The sequence below is a fragment of the Thamnophis elegans genome, chromosome 5, assembly GCF_009769535.1.
Source record: "Thamnophis elegans isolate rThaEle1 chromosome 5, rThaEle1.pri, whole genome shotgun sequence".
NCBI classification, from domain to species: Eukaryota; Metazoa; Chordata; class Lepidosauria; order Squamata; family Colubridae; genus Thamnophis; species Thamnophis elegans.
In genome coordinates, this window is record NC_045545.1 from 8385438 (window position 1) to 8407944 (window position 22507).

General features: G+C 42.8%; 1 protein-coding gene across 1 annotated transcript in view; it reads right to left on the reverse strand.

Annotated features, from left to right (window-relative positions):
* The window catches only part of ALG14 (ALG14 UDP-N-acetylglucosaminyltransferase subunit), a 52774-nt gene that overhangs the window by 29378 nt on the left and 889 nt on the right, over positions 1-22507 (reverse strand). Inside the window, 4 exon segments of the mRNA XM_032218921.1 lie at positions 5692-5823; positions 19758-19803; positions 19805-19852; positions 19854-19905. Coding sequence (XP_032074812.1) covers positions 5692-5823; positions 19758-19803; positions 19805-19852; positions 19854-19905 — 278 coding nt within the window.

A 22507-nucleotide genomic window follows, 5' to 3' on the forward strand; every position in this document is an offset into this window, starting at 1 on the left:
CCCAGTCCTTAAAAGGTGAAAGCAATGAAAATTTTAATTATTATCTCCCTCTAACATTTCTCGGGTTCCTAGGGTTTCTCAGCTGCAGTTAAAAAAGCAGTTTGGGAGGACCCAAGAATTTGCAAGATCAGTTGTTAATCTATACAAGGAACTCCTTAAAAGCATTCCAAAAATCCTACATTGTTGTTTATTAACAATATTGTAGAAACATGGACAGGGAAATGACTCTGCCTACGCTGATTAATGCCAGAAACGCTCCATAAATTCCATCATGGCAGCTATGTAATTTTGGGATGTCTGTCGGTTTTCTGAGCACTTCCTATTTTAAACATTTAATTGTTGAATTCCCTGGCAGGCATCTCTGACAAATGTTGTCAACTCAGCACTGACTTTTTTTTGTTTCTCTCTTACAAACCTACGGGATCTGGTGGTCTGCCAAGAATGTGGTGCTTAGTGGCTCTGTAAACACACTCTCACCCAAAGGCAGATTAATATATGAGGCCGTGGGGGCTGTTTTGAGATCAAAGCTAGTCCTCTGGTCCGATTCTGATAAACTATATGATAATGAGATTAAAGAAAGCACAGTTAACGAAGCAAATTGTTTGGGGAAAGTATGATCAAATGTTGCACAATTCTCCCCTTCCATTATTATGAGGCTTGTCTCCAGAGGGACTTGATTCAAAGGAAGTAGCTCATGTCTCTCATGAGGCAAATCAGTTGACCTTTCAAATTAATGATTTCTTTTTAATCAACAATCGTTAGCTGAAGGATATGGCCTCCTGGAACAGAGGCACTGATTTCCTAATCTAGCGGCAAGAGGCGAAAGAGAAAGCAAAGGAGAAATTAGCAATAGCAATAGCAGTTAGACTTATATACCGCTTCATAGGGCTTTCAGCCCTCTCTAAGCGGTTTACAGAGTCAGCATATCACCCCCACAGTCTGGGTCCTCATTTCACCCCACCTCGGAAGGATGGAAGGCTGAGTCAACCTTGAGCCGGTGAGATTTGAACCGCCGAACTGCAGAACTGCAGTCAGCTGAAGTAGCCTGCAGTGCTGCATTTAACCACTGCGCTGCCTGTGGGGATGGGCACGTCAAGATGGATGTTTCTTGGGCTACATTAAAGTCCTTTGGGTTAATTTTAAATCCAAAGGAGCCATTTGGAAGGGGGCTGCGGAAGTGGTGGGCGCACTGCTCGCGTGGGACCATCCCCTTCCCGCCAGTCTGCGGGATCTGGAAATGTTGGGGAACACAGAGCCGAGGTGGCGCAGTGGTTAGGGTGCAGTACTGCAGGCCACTTCAGCTGACTGTTACCTGCAGTTCGGCGGTTCTAATCTCACCGGCTCAAGGTTGACTCAGCCTTCCATCCTTCCGAGGTGGGTGAAATGAGGACCCGGATTGTTGTTGGGGGCAATATGCTGACTCTGTAAACCGCTTAGAGAGGGCTGAAAGCCCTATGAAGCGGTATATAAGTCTAACTGCTATTGCTATTGCTATTCTATTGCTCCTAGGAAATAAATATTATCTATTTATTTACAAATTTTATTGGCCTCTCATCTTATCTTTGGGTAACTCTGGCTGTCTTGCAATCATAAATACATTTCTGGAGAAGACAGAAAGTAGCTTCAGCTTCGTTCAGAAGTCAACCCTTGCCCTTAAACTGGGAAGTATGAATGAAGCAAATGTGTTCGGATTCTGCTCACTGTTTCTCTTCTCATCTCTCAACAATTACCATCTAAACCACAGGTATCAAACTCAAGGCCCGTGAGCCCAATCCGGCCCGCTGGGTGCTTAGATCTGGCCCACCCTGGAAACAGCGAAGGACCAGCCTGTGGTGTCTCTGCCAGCAAAACAGGTTCTCGGGAGGCTGTGACGGCCTCCTGCAACCCTCCGCCAGTGAAAACGGAATTCGGGAGGGCAGCATGCGATCCGAGCCTCAACACGAGTGACGGTGAGCTGGCCACGCCCATCCTGCCCATGTCCACCTCCCCCCCCCCAAGGTCAAACACAATCCTGATGCGGCCCTCAATGAAATAGAGTTTGATACCCCTAATCTAAACTATGGAGTGGTTCGATGAGTAGCCAGCCTGCATTCTCCTGATTTGCCTCCACTGCAACTCTTAGCAGTCTCATACAACTTGACTATTAGTGACGGATATTAGAAACAACAGTGCCAGAACATCTGGAGAACTATCGGTTCCCCATTCCTGAAAGAGTATAGTTCAGTGTTTCTCAACCTTGACGACTTTAAGTCCTGTGGACGTCAACTCCCAGAATCCCCAGCCAGCATAGCTGGCTGGGGGATTCTGGGAGTTGAAGACCACAGGACTTAAAGTTGCCAAGGTTGAGAAACACTGGTATAGTTGAAGAGGAAATTAATTATGGCTTATGAACTGCAGCTCAAGCTGACTTCTAGCATATTCAACTCACAAACCAGTGCCCTATCTGTTTAAATCTAGGTCCCGAGTGTGATTGACTCACTAACTGAAGTGTCAATAATTTGATAAACCTGTGATTTACCACAACGACAGATGCAGATTTACTGTGTGGCTAATATACCTCTTAAAATCATAAAATAAATTTCAGTGCAAAGTTCATGTCACATTTGGCAAACTGTTCTGAGGTTGGGAGAGGTTTTCTTTTTTGGCACTGTTATTTCAAATGAAAAAAAAAGATGCATAAAAGTTAAACTGTTACCAGAGAGCAAACTTTTGTCACTATTCCTTGCATCTGTCACAAGAGTATTCTCCTCTAAGCGAAATATTGTTTTAAGAAAGTGTTAAATTACTTCTCTTTAAACTTTTCCGCCTAGCTCAGTGATGCTTGCTGTTTGATTTTTCCAGACAATTTCTCCTACGATGAAAACTCGATAGAATCAATAGGAACTAAATGAAACCATCTCTTTAACGAGGGCAGGAAGGGAAAGAGAGAGGGTAGGAGTAGGGGAGAGGTAAGGGAAGAAGGAAGGAGAAGGAGAGGAGGAAGGAAGTAGGGAAGGGAGGGAAGAAGGAAGGGAAAGGAGAGGAGGGTGGAAAGGAGAGAAAGAAGGAGAGATAGTAGGAAGGGAAGAGAAAGAGTGCAGGAGAGGCAAGGGAAGAAGAAAGAGGTAAGGAGAGGTGGATGGAAGGGAGAAAAAGAGAAGGAGAGGAGGGTTGGAAGGGAGAGAAAGAGAAGAGAGAGGGCAGGAAGGGGAAGAGAGAGGGTAGGAGTAGGGGAGAGGTAAGGGCAGAAGGAAGGGGAAGGAGAGGAGGGTGGAAGGGAGAGAAAGAGAAGGAGAGATAGTAGGAGGGGAGGAGGAGGAAGAGTGGAGGAGAGGCAAGGGAAGAAGAAAGAGGTAAGGAGAGGTGGGTGGGAGAGAAAGAGAAGGAGAGGAGGGTGGAAGGGAGAGAAAGAGAAGGAAAGAGGGCAGGGAGGGGAAGAGAGAGGGGTAGGAGTAGGGGAGAGGTAAGGGAAGAAGGAAGGGGAAGGAGAGGAGGAAGGAAGGAAGTAGAGAAGGAAGGGAGGGAGAAAAGAAAGGGAAAAGAAGGTGGTGTTACAACAGGCGGTAGGGATGGTAAACAAAGCAACCCAAACTGTATATTATAACCTTTTAAATGGAATAACGAAAGTATAAGAATGGCAAAGAAAAAGAATAACCATGTGAATGTATATCTATAATTATATGTAAGAGAATAAATGACAGTAAGAATATAAAGCACAATATAGGTAAACAATATTTTGTTATAAATAGCTAAGTATAAATAAATATAGAATAGCACATAAAAATGGATAACGAATAAGGAGATTATGAACGCAAGATAGAAATGTATAGAAGGGAAAACACTAACTGCAAAGAAACCGATACGGAAACTGCTGTATGATATACGATGGAACTTCTTGTTCCCATGTTGTTTTAAGTCCTGTGTTTGTTTTTGTTGATGTGTTTATGTGTTTAAATAAAATTTAAAAAAAAAAAAAGAAACCATCTCTCTAACAAGCCAATGCTCTAATGCACTTTTCTCATATTGTGTCTTTTAAATCGGAATTAAGGCATTTTGCTTCCTCTTTAATGAACAGGGGAAAAAAATCAATATAGAGGGAGGAAAGCGATAGAATAGAGGTGGTTTCACAAAACCATTCCTTTGCTTTGCAGTTGTTGAGTTGAGAAAGCAATTCCGAAGAGACCTGGAGATAGCAATAGCAGTTAGACTTATATACCGCTTCATAGGGCTTTCAGCCCTCTCTAAGCGGTTTACAGGGTCAGCATATCGCCCCCCACAGTCTGGGTCCTCATTTCACCCACCTCGGAAGGATGGAAGGCTGAGGTCAACCTTGAGCCGGTGAGATTAGAAGCGCTGAACTGCAGATAACAGTCAGCTGAAGTGGCCTGCAGTACTGCACCCTAACCACTGCGCCACCTCGGCTCTTGGGCCAAAGCTCTGGCTATTTCTGTATATTTACTTCTATTTTTCCATAGTGGATAATAAGCATGTCTACGGGCAAGAGAAAAAGTCTGGAACCTCCTGAAGACAGATGGTCCTGCGATAATTTATAATTTGGAAATATGTAAAATGGAATATAGCAAAAAAAAAATCCTGCAACACCCCCCCCCAGTCCTAAATATAGCCATATACAGTAAGTACAGTTAGTCCTCGACTTACAACAGTTTTATTTAGTGACCGTTCAAAGTTACAACATCACTGAAAAAAGTGGCTTTTTCACACAACTGTTTTAGCAATAGCAATAGCAGTTAGACTTCTATACCGCTTCATAGGGCTTTCAGCCCTCTCTAAGCGGTTTACAGAGTCAGCATATTGCCCCCAACAATCCTGGTCCTCATTTCACCCACCTCGGAAGGAGGGAAGGCTGAGTCAACCTTGAGCCGGTGAGATTAGAACCTCTGAACTGCAGATAACAGTCAGCTGAAGTGGCCTGCAGTACTGTACCCTAACCACTGCGCCACCTTGGCTCTAACCAATGTTAATGTTTTAACATCCCCATGGTTTATATTTGAATGCTTGACAACTAACTCACATTTATGACTGTTGCCGTGTCCCGGGATCATGTAATAGCCTTTCGTGACCTTCTGACAAGCAAAGACAATGTGGAATTCAGATTCACTTAACAACCATGTTGTTAATTTAACAAATGCGGTGATTCACTTAACAAATGTTAAAGCCAAACTCTCTTAACAATTTTTTCACCTAACATAAATGTTGGACCCAATGGTGATCGTAAATTGAGGATTACATCAGTGGTGGGATTCAAATAATTTAACAACCAGTTCTCTGCCCTAATGACTAGCTGGGTAGGTGGAGCTTGGTGGTCATGTGACTGGGTGGGCGTGGCCAACTCAATGTCACTCACATCGATTGGCGGCCTTAACTGTTACAATGTAATAAGGGTTAACCGGAGAGGCAGTTTCTGTAAGCAAGACAACCAAAATTAGGCTAGAAACAACACCAGAATGTTTCCTTCCTGCCTTCCTTACAGGATTAGCCCTGTAAAGTGGGAAAAAACAAAAGGAGATTTCTTCCAACAACCAGTTCTCCGAACTACTTAGAAAGTTACCAACCGGTTCTCCCAAATAGGTGCGAACTGGCTGAATCCCACCACTGGATTACATGTACCAAAGTTCTGTTATTTTCAATTAGCTACATCTTTGAAACTGGCTAGTTTCTTTACTGTTTCATTACATTAGTGGATTTACGTACCACATCTGGGTTGAGCCTGAAGGCCAAAGGAAGAGAATAAGATAAAGAATGAATGGTGGTTAGCAGTGAAGAGCTCCAGGACTGACGGACTTCTCGACTTCTGGGAATGCGATGGAGAGCAAACTGTAATTCCTGGGGAGAATCGAGAGATTTGCAGATAAGAATCATTCGGATATTAATAAACATTATTTCCTGTACTGTAAAACTCGCGGCAAAATAAGCAACGATAGATAAGAAGACAATCCAACTTGAAAAGTCTCCTGCTTATTTTCACTGCATTCTAGCATCCAATTGTCAGGAGCCACTGGAGATCATTCTGTTTTGACCTAGGTTTCCCAAGAGCATGAAGCAAACTCCTTGTCCTAACCAAAAAAAAAAAATTTTTTTTATTAATTTACTGTGAATTCTGCTCATTCACATCCAGCAAAGTCTTTCAAGAGAGGATTTACAATCACGGACCTTATCTGGTTTGGAGAGCTGCCAGGCTGATATCTGCAAAACTTGGCAAGGAGTCTCAAAGAGTCACGAACCAATTAAGCCAAACTAATTGCTCCTGCAAACTCCACTCCCCTTTCGCTCCTCTTTATTTCCTCTGGGAGAGGCCATTCATCGTCCACCTGTGGCCTTACTCCCAAGTTGACCCCTGTTCTTTAGCTGTTCCTTTCGTCTGACAACTCTGCGCATGCGCACACTGGGAACAGGCTCCAGCTGTTCATCTGCCTCACTGATGTTTGACTCCGAAGGCAGCTGATAACTTGAAGTTTGAAGTTTGAAGTTTTATTTTATTTATATGCCGCCCTATTCCCTAAAGGGACTCAGGGCAGCGAACAACTCAACGGGAAGGGGCACATACAATACAAGACAGACATTTTAAAATGACCAACAACCACACCTGTCAGAGGGGAAGGGAGCTCATCAACCCCAGCCAGGTTTTAACGGCTTTTCGGAAAGCCGGGAGAGAGGTGAGGGTCCGAATCTCCGCGGGGAGTTCATTCCAAAGGGCCGGATAGCTGCAACAGAGAAGGCCCTCCCCCGGGTCGTAGCCAGATGGCAATGGCTGGTGGATGGAACCCGGAGGAGGCCGACCCTGTGCGATCTAATGGGTCTTTGGGAGGTAATTGGCAGCAGGCGGTCTCTCAAGTACCCAGGTCCAATACCATGAAGGGCTTTATAAGTAATAACTAGCACCTTGAAGCGTATCCGGAGACCGATTGGAAGCCAGTGCAGCTCGCGGAGGATAGGTGTAACGTGGGTGTATCGAGGTACACCCACAATCGCTCGCGCGGGCTGCATTCTGGACAAGTTGAAGTCTCCGACTGCTTTTCAAGGGCTGCCCCATGTAGAGCGCATTGCAGTAGTCCAGTCTTGAGGTCACGAGGGCGTGAGCTGGCATACGGCCCTGGCTCCCCTCATCAGAGCCTTCCCCAGACTCCAGGACTGGCCCATGTTTCCTCCCAACCTCCTCACTATCCAAATCTGCTCCACTGGCTGCTGGCAAGCCACAACAAATTCTGCAAAAAAAAAATCAAAGGAGAAGGAATCCACATTTAAGGTCCTCACCCTCCCCAAAAAACATGGCAAGAATCTCAGCTAACTGAAGGCAACTTTTCCAATTCGAAGGTAAATTCTTTGAAAAAGAAACATATCTTCCTTTCAGGTAACTAAAATAATAATCCGTGCTGAATTTCTTGTGGCCAAGACTTTTTTTCTTTCTTTTCTTCAAAACAGCATACAGGAAAAATCTTTTGGTTAAGACCTTGAGAATATAGAGCTAGGCCAGGGGTAGTCAACCTTTTTATACCTACCGCCCACTTTCGTATCTCTGTTAGTAGTCAAATTTTCTAACCGCCCACCGGTTCCGTATTAATGGTGATTTATAAAGTAGGGAAGTAGAGCCGAGGGTGGCGCAGTGGTTAGGGTGCAGTAGTGCAGGCCACTTCAACTGACTGTGATCTGCAGTTCAGCGGTTCTAATCTCACCGGCTCAAGGTTGACGCAGCCTTCCATCCTTCCGAGGTGGGTGAAATGAGGACCCAGACTGTGGGGGGCGATATGCTGACCCTGTAAACGCTTAGAGAGGGCTGAAAGCCCTACGAAGCGGTATATAAGTCTAACTGCTATTGCTAACTGCTAAATAACTTTACTTTATAAATTTATAAAGCAGAGTTACAGCAAACCCCTACGCCCACCATGAAAGCTGGAACGCCCACTAGTGGGCGGTAGGGACCAGGTGACTACCACTGAGCTAGGCAGTCTAGAGTAGACCAATCTTATAGTTAATAACTCATTTGCAACTACAAGTATGATTTCTACAAGGAGTGACCAGGCTGGTATATCCTGCTGTTTGCTTAATTTCCACAGGTTAAAAAAAAAATTATCCTGCACCAAAGTCCCTTCCAACTCTATGATTCTGTTTCTCAGAAACCTTATTACAATAACTCCCACAGCTTCCTTGGCAGGAAACTATGTTTATTTTTTCTGGTAGACTATTTCATTTTCTGTAGGGCCACGGAGGCTGTGACCTTTCCTGTAGCTAGAATGCAACCAGCCTCCCCAGGTTACTAAAAACAAGTCACTTTTTTTAAAAAGTATATATTTTATTCTTTTTCTTAAAAAACAAAACCACACATACAAAACAAGAGCGAGGAAAAAAAACACCTCTTTCCTCTATTCATCAAGCATGTCGTTTGGTTACAAGTTTTTGTGCATCAATTCTTAAGATTAAGAATAACCATCACTGGTTTTGCATTAAACCTAACTGAATATTTCGCTGTCGTTGAGCATTATGTGTTCAAATTACCATTAATATTCTTTCATTGTAACAATCCTTATTTCCTTGAGTTCATAATTATCTATCAAGTAACAATAAGTCTTTAAAGTATTATAATATCACCTATCTCCAAGGAGGAAAACGTGACCCGTCCAAAACCGCGGTCCACAAAAGCGCGCTCGACGAAAGTGCGCATTTGACGTCATCACAGCGCAACGAAAAAAATTAAAAATTGAAATAAAAATAAAATTAAAGCAAGCCGATTCACATAAAGGTAAGGGTTAGGGTTAGGGTTAGGGTTAGGTTAAGGGTTAGGGTTAGGTTTAGAGCGTTAGGATTACGTTTTAGCGTTAGGTAAGGTTTAGCGTTAGGTTAAGGGTTAGGTTTAGGGTTAGGTTTAGGGTTAGGTTTAGGGTTAGGTTTAGGGTTAGGTTAAGGGTTAGGTTTGGGGGGGTTAGGGTAAGGTTTTCGCTTTATTTTTACATTATCGATCACAGCGCGATGTTTTCGTCGCGCTGTGATGACGTCACGTACGCGCTTTCGTCGAGAGTGCGATTTTGTCATCCGCGGTTTTGTGTGGAACCGGAGAAAAGCAGAGATTAGAACAAAGAATTCCCACTAATTTATAATATACATTCATATTTTCAATTGACCATAATGCCACCTATCATCCAGAGTTCGAAGAAGTAGTTTTCCATTATTAACTATTAATCCATATAGTGGTTAAGTAGTGTCAAATATAGTATATCCATTGTTCATTACATCATCATTGGTCTGTTTAATATACAAAGATCTTTCTAATATAAAATGTTCACTAATACAATTATACCAAAGTGTTCAAATCATCCACTCTTATACATTAAGATCATTATGTCCTTATATATCATATGAATAGTGCTCTATATCATAACCAGGAGGGAAAAAAACTTTGTAACAATAACTATAACCTTTCTATTACTATATAAGTAACAGTGTCATTCCCAGATTCTTTTTATCTAGTCATAGGTAAAACAAGACCCATACTTTATAATATTGCTCGTCCTCTCGTTCTCTAATTTCAAATGTAAGCTTACTCATTTCGGCACATTCCATTATTTTCCGAATAGTTTCCTCCTGTGATGGTAGTTTAAAACCAAGTCACTTTTGAGAGGTTTTGAGAAGGTTGGCATAGATGTCTCACACAGCACTAGATCAAGTGCGCCACTGGTGGACAACTGTTAGTGAGACTCCAGGTTTTCCTCTTATAATCCTCAAATCATCCAAAGAGACAACACTTAAAATCAAGGCATTTGGTTATCTCCGAGCAGACACTGAGCTTAAGACTTTGTCTTCAGAACTGTCCAGTCCTTCAGGAAAAAAAAAATTCTAAGGTGGGTTACCGTGAATTTTCTTCATTTCAGTAGCCTCTCCTCTCCCTCCCCCTAGACACGGACATTCATGTCTGTTTGTGCATCTACCCATCTAACTCTAGGAGTATTTATTGTAAAATGGGAGTTTAGATCTTCTTTAGCTATTACAAATAACTGTCTGTAGATTCTGATCTACCTTTAGCCCACTTAGGGTTTTTTTATGACCCTATAATCCTTTTATTGGGGTGGAGTCAGGCGATTGGAGCTGTGCATTTACTGGCAGGATGCCCTTCCTAACACCTATATGAAGTTCGCAGTTTGTGCCCTGATAGAGAAACATCTGTCGTTGCCTAGGGTTGAACTCTCAGCCTCCTGATGGTGTTAGAGCATCTTCACCTCTAGGCCACCGCATCTCTCAGTCCATTTCTGGGTTACCAATATGAAATTACATCTTCTGAGTTCATATCCTCTTAAGAAGTACCTGCCACACTTTGAATATTACTTGGCATTATTGTTTAATCTTAGATTTGTTTCAGGTAGATTCCACAAAACAAGAACTGTATCAAAACACATTCTGTATCTTTGCAATCAGACCTAAAACGACTCAAAACATACAAAATAGCTGTCAGATGAAACCACAAAACCATAGGGAGCCAAATAGTTTCTTTTCTGAAGATAAGCGTTTAAATAGGGAAGGCGAAACTGACAGCCAGTGCGCTGTACAAACCGCGGGAAGCTGATTAACGCCGTTTGAATCGCTTTTGCCCAAGCGACAGCCTACCTACCCTGCAGAGGTGGTTCCTACCAGTTCGCACCTATTCGGTAGAACCGGTTCAATCCACCGAACTGTTAGAAGAGGTTCCACCAGTGGACCCGGAAAGCAGGCCACACCTACAGAAGAGGTTCCAAAAACTTTTGAAACCCACCACTGACACCACACACAGACAGAGAGAGAGAGACAGACAGACAGCAGACAGACTCACACAGAGAGAGAAAGAGAAAGAAAGAAAGAAAGAAAGAAAGAAAGAAGAAAGAAGAAAGAAAGAAAGAAAGAAAAAAAAAGAAAGAAAAAGTGAGAGAGAGATGAAGGAAAAAAAGAAAAGGAGCAGAGAGACAAAAGGAAGGAAAGATAGAAAAAGAAAGAGACAAGGAGACAGAGAGAGGGAGAGAGGGAGAAAACACATGGCCGGCAAGCCACTCCCACCAGGTCACATGGCTGGCAAGCCACTCCCACAAAGGAGGCCACACCCACAGAGTAGGTTCAAAATTTTTTGAAACCACCACTGACACACACAGAGAGAGAGAGAGAGAGAGACAGACAGAACAGACTCACAGAGAGAGAGAGAGAGAGAAAAAAGAGAAAGAAAAAAGAAAGAAAGAAGAAGAGAAAGAGAAAAGGAAGAAAGAGAAAAAAAGAGAAAAAGAAGGAAAGAAGAGAGAGAAGAAAAGGAAAAAAAAAGAAAGAGAGAGAGAGGGAAAGAAAAAAAGGAAAAGGGGCAGAGAGACAAAAGGAGGAAAGAGAAGAGAGAGAGAGAGGAGAGGAGAGATGGAGGAGAGAGAGAGAGAATACATGGCCGCGCAAGCCACTCCACCAGGTCACATGGCTAGCAAGCCACTCCCACAAAGGAGGCCACACCCCAGAGTAGGTTCAAAAAAATTATTGAATCCCACCATGCTATCCTGACGGGTTTGAGGCTCAGACCCTCAAATTCACTGTCCCACGAGGGCTTGATATTGGGGACACTTTCTGGCATCCCTATTACTCAGAAACGCCTTAATTGAACCTAAACTCTTTTCAATCCCCATCCAAGTTGGTTTTTAAAGACCGGAGAGGAAGCGATGACGCAGCGCCCTCATGAGGGATGAGTCTAAAGCTGGTCTACCTAGCCGGGGGCGTGGTTAAACGTTATCAGACTCAGTCCTTGAGATGAGTGGATGAAGGTTAACCCAGTCTGGATGCTGCCTCCACCACTAGCGAGAACCATCTTTTATTACTCAAGATCTCGCCTAGGGAAGTTCCTACGGAAAACGAAGAACTATCACAAGCGGACAGCCCATGAGACAGGTATCTGGTCTTCTGTCTACACCATTCCAGCTGATCAGAAGAAAATGTGACTGGTGCACCATGCTCCATGCTCATTAAGATGTCCTTCCTGCAGAAGGTTACTTGGAGACCATCAACATTCAGAGCTTGCTGGAGACAGCGCCTTGCATAAATGTACCTTTTTGGGGATTGTTGTGTTTTTGTTCTTTTCAGAGGTAACACACATAACCCTATTAGTTCCAAGCATAAATGAGACTGGCAATTACTGTCATAAGTTGTGATGGTTATAAACTCAGTCGTCACATGACCAGACTCAAATTTACCACCTTTTTATTTTATTTTAGCAGATTTTTTTATTTTTTCCTTCTACAACACCTTACAGTCATTACATCAACATTGTTATGTCATCATACTGTACATGTAATATATTTCTCTTCTATATTTACACACCTTTACACACAGTTCTATATATATTGTGTATTGTTTTTTTGGCTTAATTAATTTTATTCTTGTTTTGCAGCCATTTGTACCAATTGTTCCAAATTTCATAATATTCCGACTCTTCTTTATCTTTAATTTCAGTTAATTTGTCCATCTCTGCACAATCCAAAGTTTTTTTTTAATCACTAATTCGTCCAATGGGGTTTATTTTGTTCCAGCATTGGGCAAATGCTATTCTAGCTGTAGTTAGCAGATGTGTTAATATGTACTTAATTTTCTTTGTATATTTCCCTTTGATTATTCCCAGTAGAAAGATTTCGGGTTTTATTTTATCTGTCTCCTGTAATTTCTTGCACCCATTTCCAAATTTTTGTCCAATATTTTTGTGTTTCCGGGCAGGTCCGCCATATGTGATAATAGGTCCCTTGTACTTTTTTACACTTCCAGCAGGTCGGCTTCATGTTTGGGTACTTTTAGCCAATCTTGTGGTGATAAATGCCAATGGTAAAACATTTTGTATATTTTCTTTAAGTGCTGCTGATCGTGTTAGTTTATAATTTGTGTTCCAAATTCTTTCCCAATCCACTAGATCTATGTTGTAACCAAAGTTTTTGGCCCACGCTATCATGCAATCTTTAACTTTTCTTCTTCTAATGTTACTTCTAAAAATATTTGTAAATTTTCGTTATGAATCTGTTCTATTCTATTCATTTAAAGTTTCACCCTTAGGTCGTTCTAAAATGTCCCAATCTTCTAGGCTTCAGAGAATATTTTAAATATCCACCATGTGTATTGAAAGCTTCACTGCACAGTGAAAGGTGGAAGCATAAAGGGGATCCGAGGTGGCGCAGTGGTTAGGGTGCAGTACTGCAGGCCACTTCAGCTGAGTTATCTGCAGTTCTAATCTCACCGGCTCAAGGTTGACTCAGCCTTCCATCCTTCCGAGGTGGGTGAAATGAGGACCCAGATTGTTGGGGGCGATATGCTGACTCTGTAAACTGCTTAGAGAGGGCTGAAAGCCCTATGAAGCGGTATATAAGTCTAACTGCTATTGCTATTGCTATCCCAACTTGAGAAAAGGATTTATATCGCCCAGCAGCAACCTTCTCAAGAAAATGCGCCCTACTCACGAACTTGGGAAGAAATAGGAAACCTCATTCCATTTGGCCTAGAGATCAACCATATCCCATTTCAATACACAGTACGGATTAGATGTATAAGGCAGAGCCAAATTTCTGGAACAAAAATGTTCAACATTGGTAACTTAAAGACCTCCTGTCTTCAACTCCAGAATTCCCCAATCAGCCATGCGGGAACCCACCATCTACAAGTCAATCCGCTAGATCTATGTTGTAACCAAAATTTTTGGCCCACGCCATCATGCAACCTTTAACTTTTTTTCTTCTAATGTTACTTGAGCCGAGGTGACACAGTGGGTAGAGTGCAGTACTGCAGGCCACTTCAGCTGACTGTTATCTGCAGTTCAGCGGTTCAAATCTCACTGGCTCAAGGTTGACTCAAGCCTTCCATCCTTCCGAGGTGGGCGAAATGAGGACCCAGACTGTGGGGGCGATATGCTGACTCTGTAAACCGCTTGAGAGGGCTGAAAGCCCTATGAAGCGGTACATAAGTCTAACTGCTATTGCTATTGCTATGCTACTTCTAATAATATTTGTAAATCAAATTTACAACCTTTTTAGTAGTGTTGTAAGCAAATGTGATGGTCTTAAAGCAAACATGATTGTTAAACAAACCCATTGTTCACTTGTGGGCATTTCCCCCCCCCCCCCCCGAAATCAGAAGGAAACACAACTTCTGGAAAAGTGTCATAAATGGAAACCACATGACTGGAGACCGCTGTACACAGTTGTAAACATGAACCAGTTGCTGAGGCCCCCAGAATGCAGTCATGTGACTATGAGAAAGTTCAGAACTGAGTCGTAAGTAGCTTTTACAGGGGTCCTTCATAACTTTGAACGTCACTAAGTGACCAGTAATAAGTCAAACTGTCTCAACGAATGTGCATTTATAGTTATACAATTCTATTTCAACTATTTGTCATTAATTGCTTTAAATATTGATTCCCATGGAAAAGAGGCTGTGTTAGCGTTTGGGGCAGTCCAAGGGCTACGCTCAAAACTGAGTGGCTTTAGGCCAGGAGTATCACACTCACGTCATCATAGCGGCGTCATGTGATGTATCGCTAAACCGGGCGTGGGCGTGGCCAGTGCGTGACACATCCGGCCCAGGGGCCAGGAGTTTGACAGCTCTGGATTTAGGCCAAAAAAAACCCCAATCGTTTAAATTTTAAAAAAATTAAACAATTCACACATTCCTCACACGGACACCTTTACATTCATATTATGAAGTAGTTTTCACATGTTATACTACTCCACTTCTGTTTGGGTTTTAAAAATAATTTCAGAAATAATTTATTTTTCCCCAACTTACTGCAGGTTGGCAGCATGTATCCAACTACAGTTGAGTGAAAATGCGAAACAGGATTAGATTTAGTTGCTACTTGGACTGGTAAATTGCCAGCACTGAAGACTAGATAGGGAAGTTGAAAAAAAAAACATTTCAGGAGAATGTAGTGGCAAACTAGTTCTTTACTACTCCCTTAAGAAAACTATCCACCTGTGAAACCAGTGGTGGGTTGCTCATCCCGTTCCAACCCGCCGACGGCGTCCTCGTGCACGCGCGCAGTTCATGCATGCGTCTTAGCGCCTGCGCGATGCTCCAGCTGCTCGCGGAGAATCGCACGGGCGCTGCATGTGCCATGCACCTGCGTGGAAGGGCAGAAGGCTTCAAAGACCGGTAAGGAGTGCGGATGAGTGGACCCTTTGGCGTTCCCGGAAGTTACTTACTTCCAGGTTCACCGACCAACCGGTCCGCGCGGACCGCCGCGGACCGGTTGAAACCCACCCCTGTGTGAAACCCTCAAGAACCTACATGCACATGTGATCAAGTATGAATCAAGAATTTTTCACCTTCATTTCCCCGCTTTCCACACACATTCACAGCTCCCACTGATTTAAAATCAGAATGTGTACACATTATCCACAGCAGCTAACTTATTTCCTGATCAGTAGAGGGTGCTGCGACACCGAGACTCAAACTTAGGGGCGGTACAAAAATCCTACAGAAGACAATTGTCAGAGACAATGCTGCTCAACAGGAAGCAAACACAAAAATGTTTCAGTAAAAATGCAAACTTTAGAAGTTAGTCCCATAGAAACATACTGTAGCTTTCATGTTCTTGCCCTCTTGATACCTCGAACTTAAAACGGAATAATATATACATAAGCTATCAGGTAAACACTATTCTTCTTCCTGATGTTTTATTTATATGTCAAATTTATTTGCCACCTATCCCGCTAGTCTTAAGAGAGTTAAAAAAAATAAAAAGAAAGAAATGAAAAGAGTATGTTTTTTATAATTCTGCAGTGAGACTTTTTTAAAAAAATTTTTTTGATGGAACTTCAGTTCGCCAAACTCCAAGCCTCCCAGTTTATCTTCATTGTAGAAGCAGAACTGGGAATTAGCTACGTCCCATATGAATTCAAGTAAGAAAGAAGTGCGGGCAAAGCTGTAAGGAGAAAAAGTTTGGAAAAGAGTTGAACAAGGTACGAAACTAGAAATGCGTGTGTACCATCCTATTCCAGCAGCCTGCTAGATAATTAACAGGAGTTCCTCAATCTTTCGCTCTTCAAAAGGGTTGGATCGGTTTATGTAGTCTTCAGCCAGCACGGCCAAAGGCTGTACTGCCTAGAGGATTATAGCAGTTGGGAGTTCAATTCATCTGGAACTCATCAGATTACAGAAGTCTGGCCTAAACATCTGCTAATAGTATGCTGGTGGATTATAGGTGTCTAGCGCTTCTATGAAGCGTCAGGCTGGAGAACATAAATTTTGAAATGTGGCTACCAATCTTGCTAGTGGAAAAGCATCATGATGCAGGACACAAATGTGATTTCTGCTTAAGCTGCAGGCATATTCTATGTATCCAGGGGGGGTTTTCAACGGTTCGCGGCGGGTCCCTGCAAACCGGTTGGTCGGCGAACCCGGAAGTAAGTAACTTCCAGGAACGGCGAAGGGCCCACGCCCGCCCGCGGTCCTTCCAGTCTTTGAAGGCTTCTGCGCTTCCAGCAGGCGCATGGCACATACAGCGCCTGCGCGATTCTCCGTGAGCACTGGATGGCACATACAATAGCAATAGCTATATATAGCAATAGCAGTAGACTAATTATACCGCTTCATAGGCCTTTCAGGCCTCTCTAAGCGGTTTACAGAGAGTCAGCATATTGCCCCCAACAATCTGGGTCCTCATTTTACCCACCTCGGAAGGAGGAAGCTGAGTCAACCTGAGACGGTGAGATTTGAACCGCCTGACCTGCTGATCTAGCAGTAGCCTGCAGTGCTGCATTAACCCCCGGCCACCATTGGCTCACATACAGCGCCTGGGCGATTCTCCGATGAGCAGCTGGAGCATCGCGCAGGCCGCTAAGACGCATGCGTGAACTGCGCACGTGCACGAGGACGCCACGGCCCCGTTCCAACCGAACGGGTTGGAATGGGATTAGAACCCCCACCGATCTCCAGGGTGAGTAATCCAAAACGAACAAAAACCAATGAAGTTGCAAGAGCTAGAAAGCATTCTTTGGGAAAGCATGTAGAATCTTATCTCTATATAAAGCAGTCCGAGAGAGAGAGTTCACATGATGTAGCCCATGGTTTTCTGTTATAGAGCTATGGTTGAACAGGATAGTGGGAGCCCGAACCCAAATGTGAGGATGCTTGGATTGGAAATGTTTCCCCTGTTCTCGTGATCTGGGCTTCTTGATTTCCACATTATGCTATTTATCTTGTGAATCATGATGTTTCAGGCTGCCTGAAAAGTGTTCGGAGACTACAATTATTCCTAGAATGCAGTCCGCAGCGAGCGATACTGGGTGTACCAAGGTACACACCACACAACCTATCCTCCGCAAGCTGCACTGGCTGCCCATTGGTCTCCCGAGCACGATTCAAGGTGCTGGCTATCACTTTAACAGCCTACATTGCCTAGGACCGGATATCTTGAGACCCGTCTTCTGCGCATATCTCCTAAGACCGATAAGATCGCACAGGATGGGCCTCTCCAGGTGCCATCAGCTGGACATGACGGCTGGCGACGCCTCGGAGTAGGGCCTCTCTGTTGCCGCTCCGGCCCTATGGAACGAGCTACCCCCGAGAATCCGGACCCTACCACTCTCATGGCCTTCCAAAAAGCTATCAAAACCTGGCTTTTCGGCAGGCCTGGGGCTGTGACCTCTTGATTGAGGTCCAGCCTTAGCACTTAGACGGGTGTGTCTGTTGGTTCTTTTAATTTGCTGTGTTTTGTTTGTTTTAATTTAAATTTTTATTTGTAAGCGCCGGAGTCCTCTGGGATTGGGCGGCCTATAAATCAATAAATAGAAATAGAATAAATAGAATGTTGAATGAGCCAGATAATAATCCCACATAGTCTACTTGGATTCACTGAGTTCAAAGGGACATTTCAAGATAATGTATATAGGATTGCAACCTTGTGGTTTGGAATACTTCCAGTAGTTCACTTTCCTTCCCCATGAATAATGAATATAACTGGGAAACAAATTGAAGCAATAAAAGATTATGGCTACGTATCCTCATCCTGTTCCCCTCCAAATCTAACCGGAGCAATTTAAGCCTGCCAAGTGTTCACTTTGGTCTGGACATTTTAAGGGAAAAAAATATCTGAATATATTTAATGGATTATCTAGATCTTAAATACACAGTGACAAATGCGTAATGAGAATTAATGGAAATCATTCATGAGCCAGTTCAACAATGTAAGAAGACATTGCAAACCCCCAATGCTTAGCCAATCTGTTCTGATGCTTTAGGCTATATACCACTTTTAACATATTTTTTTGTATTGCCAGAATAAAGGCAAGCAGATCTCGGGCTTGTGAAATCTTTTTTTTTAATGAGGACCCAGGATTCATCAAGCAGTTTGATAAAAAAAGATATACCCTTGAACTATAGCGTATTAAGCCCAAGGAATTATTTTAAATAACTGGACTGAAGGAACTGAGGATTTCTCCTTACAGAACCCAACTTTTTTACTATTTTTCCCTTCGTTTCAGTAGTATAATTAATAGGGAGATGTATTTTCTAAACAGGGCAGAGGGTAATTAGAACTGCAGAAAAAAACAGTTGCTACCAACCTGCCTTCCACTGAGACCTGCTTACTGCACGAGTCAAAACAGGGCTGTGGAAATAGTTACAGATCCCTCACATCCTGGACATCAATTGTTTCAACTCCTTTCTTCAAAACGATGCTCTAGAGCACTGCACACCAGAACAACTAGACGAAAGAACAGTTCTTTTCCGAATGCCATCACTCTGCTAAACAAATAATCCCTCAACACGGTCAAACTATTCACTAAGTCTGTATGACTATTAATCTTCTCATTGTTCCTATCACCCATTTCCTCCCGCTGGATGACTGTAACTTTGTGGCTTGTATCCTTATGATTTATTGATATAAATATAACTATCAATATATTATATTGATAGTTTCCTAGTATGATTTGATTGCTTATTTGTACCCTATGACTATCATTAAGTGTTGTACCTTATGATTCATTACAAATGTATCTTTTCTTTTGTACACTGAGAGGATATGCACCAAAGACAAATTCCTTGTGTATTCAATCAGACTTGGCCAATAAAGAATTCTATTCTATTCTATTCTATTCATTTGAAGTTTCACCCTTAGGTCGTTTTAAAATGTCCCAACCTTCTAGGCTTCAGAGAATATTTTAAATATCCACCACGTGTATTGAAAGCTTCACTGCACAGTGAAAGGTGGAAGCATAAAGGGGATCCCAAATTAAGAAAAGGATTTATGTCGCCCAGCAGCAACCTTCTCAAGAAAATGCTCCCTACTTGGGAAGAAATAGGAAACCTCACTCCATTTGGCCTAGAGATCAAACATATCCCATTTCAATACACAGTACGGATTAGATGTATAAGGCAGAGCCAAAATTTCTGGAACAAAAATGTTCAACATTGGTAACTTAAAAGACCTGCTGTCTTCAACTCCAGAATTCCCCAATCAGCCATGGGGGAACCCACCATCTACAAGTCTTAAAGTTGGACAACCCTTTTCTAGAAAGACAGCTCTTTCTACCTCTTCTATGTTGTTTTATATTTGGAGGATGTAGATGCTTCAAGATTATCTCAAAGCCAGCTCCCTTCCTCTGGAGTTTAGGTGCTTAGTGAAGCATTCTCTGGCCTGCATGGAAGACACCCCACCCCAAGTTAATGAGAAAAGTGAAAAATTTAGGGTGGGAACTTCAGGGCAAACTGAAGAAAGCTACAGCATTTTAATAGGAAATGTGACATTGCTATTTAATAAAACATGAACAATCAGAAAAATAGGTATAAAAACTCACCGAGGAATCGGGGTATTTTGCAGCTCTCTTTTGTTCAAAAAACGGATTTTTCTTCGCTCATCTTATCTGAATCAGCCAAAACGTAATGCCTGGGAGTATTTCTTTGAGAGGCTGTTAAGCAGCCTCAAGATTTCTGTAGTATGTCCTCCTGAAATACACAGAGTTAAATTCTGTCAGTCCCACAGACTTAGAGTAAGGATTTTACTCATGCTGTTGATTTGAATAGGAATTTTGTTGGCTGAGTTTTACAAACCATACTTATCCACAGTTAACTTAAATACAGTTTCCTTGATTAACCCAATCTCTTCTTTCCTTGACCACTGAACGGTAAACTAACCACAAGGGCTTGTTCAACAAGCTAAACTATGTAGTTGGTTAGTTTGTGGTTCACTACGATATCTAGGACAACAAGACCAGGCAAGTAAGAGTTACCACTGTCGCCAGCTACTCACATTTCCAATCCAATTCTGTTTGCTAACATATTGTCTTGGGCTAATGGAATAGAATGACCAAGAATGTCTGCACCAAAGGAAATGGAAAAATTACCAGTTTTATTTCACTGTATGGGAGGGAGAGGAAGGAAGAGAAAGCAAGAGGGGGCAAAGCAGATTTCTCTCTGCTCACCATCAACTTCTAGTTGGTGTGGAAACTAGCCAATTCAAAGAGACAGGGCATGTGAATGCCCATGTAGTACTAAGCTGTAATTTGTTTTCCAGAGAGACAGTGCAAGTGAATGCCGTTGTAGTGCTAAGCTGTGATTAGTTTAACCAGTTTCAGTACATTATATTGGCCTAGCGTGACCAAACTAACCCATAAACCATGGTTTACAAAAGGCAAATTCTGAATTTAGGTATGCTGAATCAAAATCAAACCAACCAACCATATTTGATATGATGTGTGAACTTTACCAGCAAGTATAAAAGAGCTAGCTGCTTTTTTTCCCCTCCCCAGCAAGAAAAGAGGATGAAATACCAGTCAGAACACTGCTTCTAAGTGGAAAATTCTCCCTGTCTCAGTGCAAGAGAGCAGATTATAGTATAGCCTTATTGTCATAGCAATAGCAGTTAGACTTATATACCGCTTCATAGGGCTTTCAGCCCTCTCTAAGCGATTTACGGAGTCAGCATATCGCCCCCACAGTCTGGGTCCTCATTTCACCCACCTCGGAAGGATGGAAGGCTGAGTCAACCTTGAGCCGGTGAGATTTGAACCGCCGAACTGCAGCTTAGCAGTCAGCTGAAGTGCCCTGCAGTACTGCACTCTAACCACTGCGCCACCTCGGCTCTTCAAATCATGTGTACATGCACATCATGTATACAACGAAATTGATTGAGGTAGGTGTCTTTTCCTTATAGCAATAGCAATAGCAGTTCGACTTATATACCACTTCATAGGGCTTTCAGCCCTCTCTAAGCGGTTTACAGAGTCAGCATCTTGCCCCCAACAACAATCCGGGTCCTCATTTCACCCACCTCGGAAGGATGGAAGGCTGAGTCAACCCTGAGCCGGTGAGATTTAAACAGCCGAACTGCAGAACTGCAGTCAGCTGAAGTAGCCTGCAGTGCTGCACTCTAACCACTGGGCCACCTCGGCTCTCCACTGGGCCACCTCGGCTCTCTTATGGGTTTTCCTGGTTCCCAAACTCAAGAGAAAGGCAATGGGAGGGGGAAGGAGCTTTCTTGTTTTATAATTTTGGCTGCAGACTTTAGAACTCTCTCTGGAATTCTAAAGTGGCTGTACAGATAGTCCTTGACTTACGACCACAACCGAGCCCAACATTTCTGTTAAGCGACATATTGTTGAGTTTTGCCCCATTTTACCACTTTCCTGCCGCCGTTGTTAAGTGAGTCTGGCTTCCCCCAGTGGCTTTGCTTGTCAGAAGGTCGCAAAAGGGGATCACCCAACCCGGAAACAAAGCAAAGGTCATAAATATGAGTCAGTTGCCAAGCATCTGAATTTTGATCGCACTATCACGGGATGCTGCAATGGTCGTAAGTGTGAAAAGTGGCCGTAGATCATGCTGTTATAACTTGGAACTCTCACTAAACGAACTGTTGTTGAGTATTAAACATTCTTTTTCCAACACTTAAGTAGGTAAAGATATTTCTACTAAGACACCACTGTAATATTGCATCAGACTAAGCCAAAGAACCAGGGTTGGTATAGCCAGAAGCTTGGTCTAAAACAGGGGGGACATCCAGGTCCAGATACCCCTGGCTCACACGAATCTCATGCTTTCAACAACTATTGTCAAGGAAGAATTAAGCAATTGGGATGAAGAATTAAAATCACGAATGGAGCCGTGATATTCTGCCTCTACAACAGTGTCTTCTCAACGTTGGCCACTTGAAGATGTCCGGACTTCAACTCCCAGAATTCCCCAGCCAGCGAATGCTGGCTGGGGAATTCTGGGAGTTGAAGTCCGGACATCTTCAAGTAGCCAAGGTTGAGACACACTGCCCTAAAACAAGGCTCACCATCCCCGATATTGTGGCTGATGATATTCCTGCCCCATCATCTGCAAACACGGGATGGGGATATTGGGGGATCCAGTTTAGGGTAAACACCCTTATTAGGAACTTAAGATTGAAGAAGGTCCGTTTACTAAAGATATAAGACTGTCCTAGTGTTTGGTGTTTTGTTTTTTGCTAGGCAATAACTAAACTGCATATATTCTTGTATCTTAAAAAAGTATAATTGAGCTGTTATGATAAGTAATAATTGGATATGAATATTGAATGTTACCCGTG